Source organism: Barbus barbus (assembly GCF_936440315.1).
Source record: "Barbus barbus genome assembly, chromosome: 15".
NCBI classification, from domain to species: Eukaryota; Metazoa; Chordata; class Actinopteri; order Cypriniformes; family Cyprinidae; genus Barbus; species Barbus barbus.
The window spans coordinates 10,998,754-11,005,457 of NC_136743.1; the positions used below are offsets into that span (position 1 = coordinate 10,998,754).

At 41.8% G+C, this 6,704-nt stretch overlaps 1 protein-coding gene across 1 annotated transcript; it reads left to right on the plus strand.

Annotated features, from left to right (window-relative positions):
• Window positions 1-235: 235 nt before the first annotated feature.
• On the plus strand, window positions 236-2,884 carry LOC306881836 (SLIT and NTRK-like protein 3; the record flags this gene model as incomplete). Its single annotated transcript, XM_079436158.1, has 1 exon — window positions 236-2,884. The coding sequence occupies one exon, from the start codon at window positions 236-238 to the stop codon at window positions 2,882-2,884; it is 2,649 nt and encodes an 882-aa protein (XP_079292284.1).
• Window positions 2,885-6,704: the final 3,820 nt, after the last annotated feature.

A 6,704-nucleotide genomic window follows, 5' to 3' on the forward strand; every position in this document is an offset into this window, starting at 1 on the left:
ATATTTCGAGTATATTGTTTGCAGAAAAAAACTGCAGTCAAAGCAGCCAAGCTGCATTCTGCTCTGTCATACTGTATAGATGATAACCTCCCCTATTCTACAGTCATATCACGACTAACTTGTCAACATCAAAAGTCAACATCATTAGTATTGAGCAGTGTTCATCATCCTCTCTGTATTCACGCCACTAAAACTGTTGTATTTTTTTCAGTGCAGTGAAGGAGCTCTTGAGGCTATGCACTTGCCTGCTTTTGGTGAAAGCATGTTGTGGGTTACACTGCTAAGCACAATTGCACTTGGATGGACGACTCCTATCCCTCTACTTGATGATTCAGAAGAAATAGACGAGCCTTGCTTTGAGCCCTGCTACTGCGAGGTGAAGGAAGGCTTGTTTCATGTTCATTGTGACAGCAAAGGATTTACAAATATTAGCCAAGTCTCACAGTCATGGCTTAGACCATTCAAGCTCTACCTGCAGAAAAACTCTTTACGGAAGCTCTACTTCAACAGTTTTCTGCACTTGAACAATGCAGTGGCCATTAATCTGGGCAATAATGCCCTGCAGGATATCCATGTTGGGGCTTTCAATGGTTTGAGCTCCCTGAAGAGGTTGTACCTTCACGAAAACAAACTGGAAGTGTTCCGGAATGACACATTTCTCGGACTGGAGAGTTTAGAATACCTTCAGGCCGACTATAATGTTATCAAGAGAATAGACAGTGGGGCTTTCCGAAATCTTCATAAACTCAGAGTGCTCATCCTTAATGACAATTTAATACCCATGCTGCCGGCGTTTCTTTTCAGATCTGTCTCTCTCACACACCTTGACTTGAGAGGCAACCGACTAAAGTCGTTGGCTTATAAAGGGATTTTGGAATATATCAGTCGCAGCCTCATGGAGATCCAGTTGGAGGAGAACCCTTGGAACTGTGTTTGCGATATCATCCAGCTTCAAGCGTGGCTGGAGCGGATTCCATACACTGCAGTTGTTGGTGAGATCACATGCGAGTATCCTTTCCACCTCCATGGAAAGGACCTTAGAGAGATCAAACGCAGTGAACTTTGTCCCTTATTGAATGAAGCCGAGATTGAGTCAATTCTAGGCATTCTCCACTTACCATTCTACACGGGGAGGGCGAGGCCTACAAAGCCGTCATCTATAGTCTCTCCTAATCAAAACACTGTTTCCTCCGTGGAACAAAGAGAAAGACCCCCAAAGCCAACAAAAAGACTCAGGCCCTCAAAGACACCACCAACACCACGCAGCGTGTTCCCTAATCAGCCGCCTGTAGCCGGATACCAGACAAGGCCGCCTATACCGATCATTTGCCCCATTGGATGTACCTGTAACTTGCATATTAATGACCTTGGCTTGACAGTCAATTGTAAGGAAAATGGGTTTCGGAACATTTCCGAGTTAATGCCTCGACCCTTGAATGCTAAGAAGCTTTACTTGAGTGGAAATCTCATTCAGAGAATTTACAAGTCTGATTTTTGGAATTTTTCCAGTCTTGATTTATTGCACTTAGGAAACAATCAGATATTTTACGTGCAAGAGGGGGCTTTTGTTAATCTCCCTAATTTGAGAAGCCTTTACCTGAACGGTAATAACATTGTGAAGTTGACTCTTGATATGTTCCATGGCTTGCACAGCCTTGAGTATTTGTATTTTGAGTACAATGAGATACGAGAAATCCAGCCGGCTGCCTTCAGTTTAATGCCCTCCCTGCAGCTAGTCTTTCTCAACAACAACCTCCTGCGAACGTTGCCCGTGGGAGCGTTTGCAGGTACCTCGCTGACACGCCTGAACTTGCGGAACAACTATTTTCATTGCCTCCCTGTCAGCGGCGTTCTGGAACACCTGCATGCTGTTGTCCAGATCGACCTGAATCAGAACCCCTGGGACTGCTCCTGCGACATCATCCCTCTCAAAGGGTGGCTGGACACGCTGAGCTTAGTGGTCATAGTCGGAGAAGTGGTGTGTAAGACACCCGAGCTGGTCTCAGGAAAAGATTTACGCTCTCTGAATTCTGAAGTGATTTGCCCTGAGCTCCGACAGTCCTCACTGTCTCCTGCCGAATCAGATAGTGGGCTTATCACCACGTATCCCGAGGTGGGGCCGCACCCGCCGAAAGGTGCCATACCCCTCTCCGTTCTCATTCTCAGCCTGCTGGTTCTATTCGTGTCTGCCTTCTTTGCTGCTGCGGCTCTTTGCGCATATGCTCTTAAAAAGCGTGAAAAGCTACCCTTTAGGAAGCAAGGGGAAGTGGGCCTGGCAGGCATTCAGATGGAATGTGGAATATTCACAGAGCAGCCACCCACCCTACCAGAGACTCCTCCTTCCAATCACGTGTACGATAGTATCGGTGCTCCCTCCTCGCACATGTGCAGCAACCCTGTTTACAAAAGCGGACAGGAGGAGTCAGGGCAGAAGCATCCATTCTCAGAGACAAAAGAGAGCGGATCGCACTACAGAACGCTGGTGGAGAAAGAAAAGGAGTGGACCATGGCGATCTCCAGCTCCCCCATTAACACTATTGTCACTGTCGGCGCGCCATGTGGTGACATTGCCAGCTTCCACGAAAATGGAATACTCTGCCCGACTGTCATTGATAGCCAAGGTCCAACGCCCAAGGTGGGATTAGTGGACAGTCTTTTTGGCACAACATCCCAGTTTAGCAACCTGCCTGACAGACACACGCACCCTCCCTCAGAGTATCCACATGCCAAACAGGATGCCAGACAAAAGCAAATGATCACAACCACCACAGGGACAAGGACAGGATGTCCTAATCAAACCCAAAGTGATTACCCTGAGCTGAGGGCTAGACTCAAAACAAAGGTGGATTACATTGATATGCTGGAGAGGTCATATCAATTCTAAGACATGCCAGATATAAGACTGCACATCCAAAATAAACATGGGAAGATGGAAAAAGAATTCACGCAATGTACGATGGTACGGTTTTCCCTCAAGTTGCTCTGGAGGAAATCCCTTGTTCAGATTTTTTAAAGTGCCTTCATAAGAGCAGCCAGCAATGTTGTAAATGAGTATTTTTATATCACAGTTTTATTTATCTAAAATACATAGATTTACATTAGAGGGAAAAGGATCCACTGCTGTTTCCAGACTTTGCGATGTTGGTAAACATGTGACGCAAATTATACATATGAATGCAGGGCGTGCGGTCTTGGCTTTTAACTCGTTTGCATTGAAAACTTCAGAAATATTTTTTATTTAACTGAAAATTGTCCTTCAGCAATAGAGATACTGCAGTTATTGTATAACTGTTAAGTGCTTTGTTGAATCTGTATTTTCAAATTGAGTAGATTGTCTTTATTGGGACTTATTGAATGGTTTTATGGACCAAGGTAAGGTCAACACATGTAAAAGCTTGGGAACTATTGATCATGTCAATGGATGTAACTTTTCATGATCTATCACACAAAAAGGCAAAGACATATCTGTGCATATATTTATTCTTAGATTTCAGTATTGCAATTATTATTGTAAGACATCATGTTAAATCAGTGTATAATGATTATGCCTCTGGTTTAGCCTTCCTTTAAAAAAACCATGAATTCAATAAAGGGTGCTAAACTAAGCCAAGTTCTGCAAACTGTACCATTTTGTGTAGCGAACATGCAGATTTTGGCCTCTACATAGTATACACACACACACACACACACACACACAGCACAGTATGCTTCAGACAAGATTCGAAAGAACAAAGCATTTAAAACCAGACCTCATATGCTGGAAACTAATAACAGTGTGAAATTTGTCAGAGATTTCATGATATTGACACAGTCAATTTGCGAAAGACTCTGTCAGGTCACCCGCAGATCTGGAGGAGAGGAAGCAGAGAATATGTGCAGCATTCTTATAGCATCCTCTGCAGTCTCCAGTCCCCTGAGTGTCCATGGGAGGGCATCAGTTAGATACACCTATTCACCATGCATAAGCTGGTTTAACCTAGTTACGCAGCATTGCATAAGGGAGAAAAATACACTATTTGGCATCATACTGTAAAAGCCTTGAATAAAACCAAACCTGGAAAGAGATGAAGCTGAATATTTATGAGTGTCTAAGTTCCGTCATCCCACGATTTGACGTTTGTCATTTTGATTTCCTCATTCTCATGATCTTCTTCCACAATTTCTCCTCTGATTGCATGAAATGCAATTACAAACCTCCACTCAGAGCCATCTGAACACATTAGCCCATTTCAAAGAGCTACAGTAAACATTAAAGTAATGGAGCGTCTAAAGTATGAAAGTGTGCGCCTGAATGTTTTAGCTGCTCACAAAAGGGTTTTGCTGTCGGTCCAGCTACTCTTGAAATTGGCCAGTCGACGAGCTGAAAGTCCAAGGACACGTGTGTGAAAGGAGGATAACGTCAGAGCCCCGGATCGGCTCTTATCGCGCTGCCCCTGTTTATTTTTGCTAATGTTGTGCTTGGCAGATTTCATCCCTCACAGGCCATCCATCATTTACACAGTTGGACGTTTATAACGGCATTTCTGCTTCTGGCATCCAGACCTGCTTGTCAAAGAGAGCAGCTTCCTAACCACCTTTCCTCGGTGATAATTCACAAAGCTTTTGTCCAAAGTATGAGGAGAGATAATCCTCTCAATGCCACTCCAGTAACCCTCATTATACGCCTCTGCCGCCCAATCCCACAGACGGCCTGGCCAACTGATCCTGTATGCAGCGAATGTGATCGCAGGGGCAGTCAGCTGCTCTGCTACATAGTGCTCATGTGCCTCGCCAAGACAAAGTGGCATTTAACCAAGAGACCATGAACAGAGAGAAACGGGCAAATGTGAAATGATAGCTTATGTTTAATGGTTGATGGAATCAAACTAACCAGCAGTTACTTTCTTTGATCGTATTGTATGACTTTTTTTGATGGGAATGCTCCTAACATAAAGTGGCGTCATTATGAGGTTAATAATTACTTCTGAAAAATGCTCTCAGAACAGCCATTTAACAAAACACCGTTATTATGAATTCTGAACACGACATATGGCGATGAATGCGAAAATGTAATGTGCCGCACCGCGGATAATGTGTTCCCAACACGTAAATGAGCCACAAAGTACCTGCAGAATTTACAATGGGATACAATTAGTCGGCAAACGGTGTGTGCCGGTGCTCTCTGACATTTGCATTTTTACCGGAGACTGTGGCCTTTTCCTCTGGCTGTCACGCCTGTAATGTGTCTGCTCAGACATGCCGTCAAAACCCCTGCCCCTTGGGAAATTCAGGGACACCACAGTGCAGGCAGTTGTCATTTTACTTAGTTGAAATGCTGGACAGCTTGGACATGGTTCAAGATTTCTGCTGTCGTCAGAGCTGTTCTTCCTCAAAATTTATCACTGAGCAGAAAAATATGAAAAAGTTTGCACTGCCTTGCATATAGATGTTTCACTTCGACAAGAATCAGGTGTGATATAGTTATGATAAACCCTCAGCAAATGCCTTTCTAATATTGACAATACCTTTCTATATTGACCAATATTGCTACGGTATTGCGTTGGGTGATATTTACTGCATGTGGTTTGCTCTTTAATCTTTCACAATATTGAAGTTGCTTGTTTGAGAGAGAAAAGAGGAATAATAAGAATGTGCTTGAAAGGAACAGGTAGGGGACACAGAGAAAAAAATAGAAAGGTTGTTTAGAAACCACATATTTCATTTAAAATGAAAAAGCCACAAGACGTTTTTAGATATAAGATTTTAATTTAAAGCAACTGCCTGTTTCATTGAACTAATTTAATCCCTATTGATTACTGTACTACATTATACTATACTTTCGACATGGTAAACAGCAAATGTTACTAAAGAGCTATTTGTTAACGCAAGAGCTGTTTGCTCACTATTGTCACCACATCTTTATGTTTTGTTTTAGTACTGTATTTAGGTTGATGACATTTTTGATTTCCACATGAAGCACTTTTAATAAGGATGCAAAATATCCAAATCTGTACCATATTGGTTATTGTCCAGTATATTAATGTTCAGTGAATAATAAATGATTATTTAATATATAATATTTAATTTACCATATTTTTTATATTTTATATTATGTGCGTGTCAATGTCAGTGATGAAATTAATCTTTGAAAAAATAATAATAACACTTTTAAATGTACCTTCAAAACGAATATTCTTTTTTTCATATTGAACACTACAATGCCTAAAATCACTTTTAAAAATGATTTTAGTGTTTTATTTTCTTTTGTTCATTTATTAAGACAAAATTGTATATCAGTATTGGTATTTATTGGTTAAAGTAAAAAAAAAATTGCTCAATGTTGTTGGTCAGAATTTTAATTTCAGGGCATCCCTATTTTACCATTTCCTTCTCTCTCTATGGCTCACATCCACCTGATTGTCAAATCAGCTCACAAACCCTGACTGAAAGATAAAGTGTGGTTGCTAGTATAGGAAATGATAAGAAAATATTACCTCACACCGCAAACTTCTCTGAATGTACAGCCGGTGCAAGAACAGGCTGGTGTTTTGTATGCTGTACAGGTTCAATCTCTGTTTGAAGCAGCTCTGACACCATGCTGAGAGCTTTGTCTTGGGAAAAGAGAGTAGAATGCTGTCAAACCAGATCTTTTGTTTCTCCTCCTTTACTTTTTCTTCTTCATCTGGAATTAAACTCTGCCAGCAAGGAGAAAAGTTGTGTTTTAG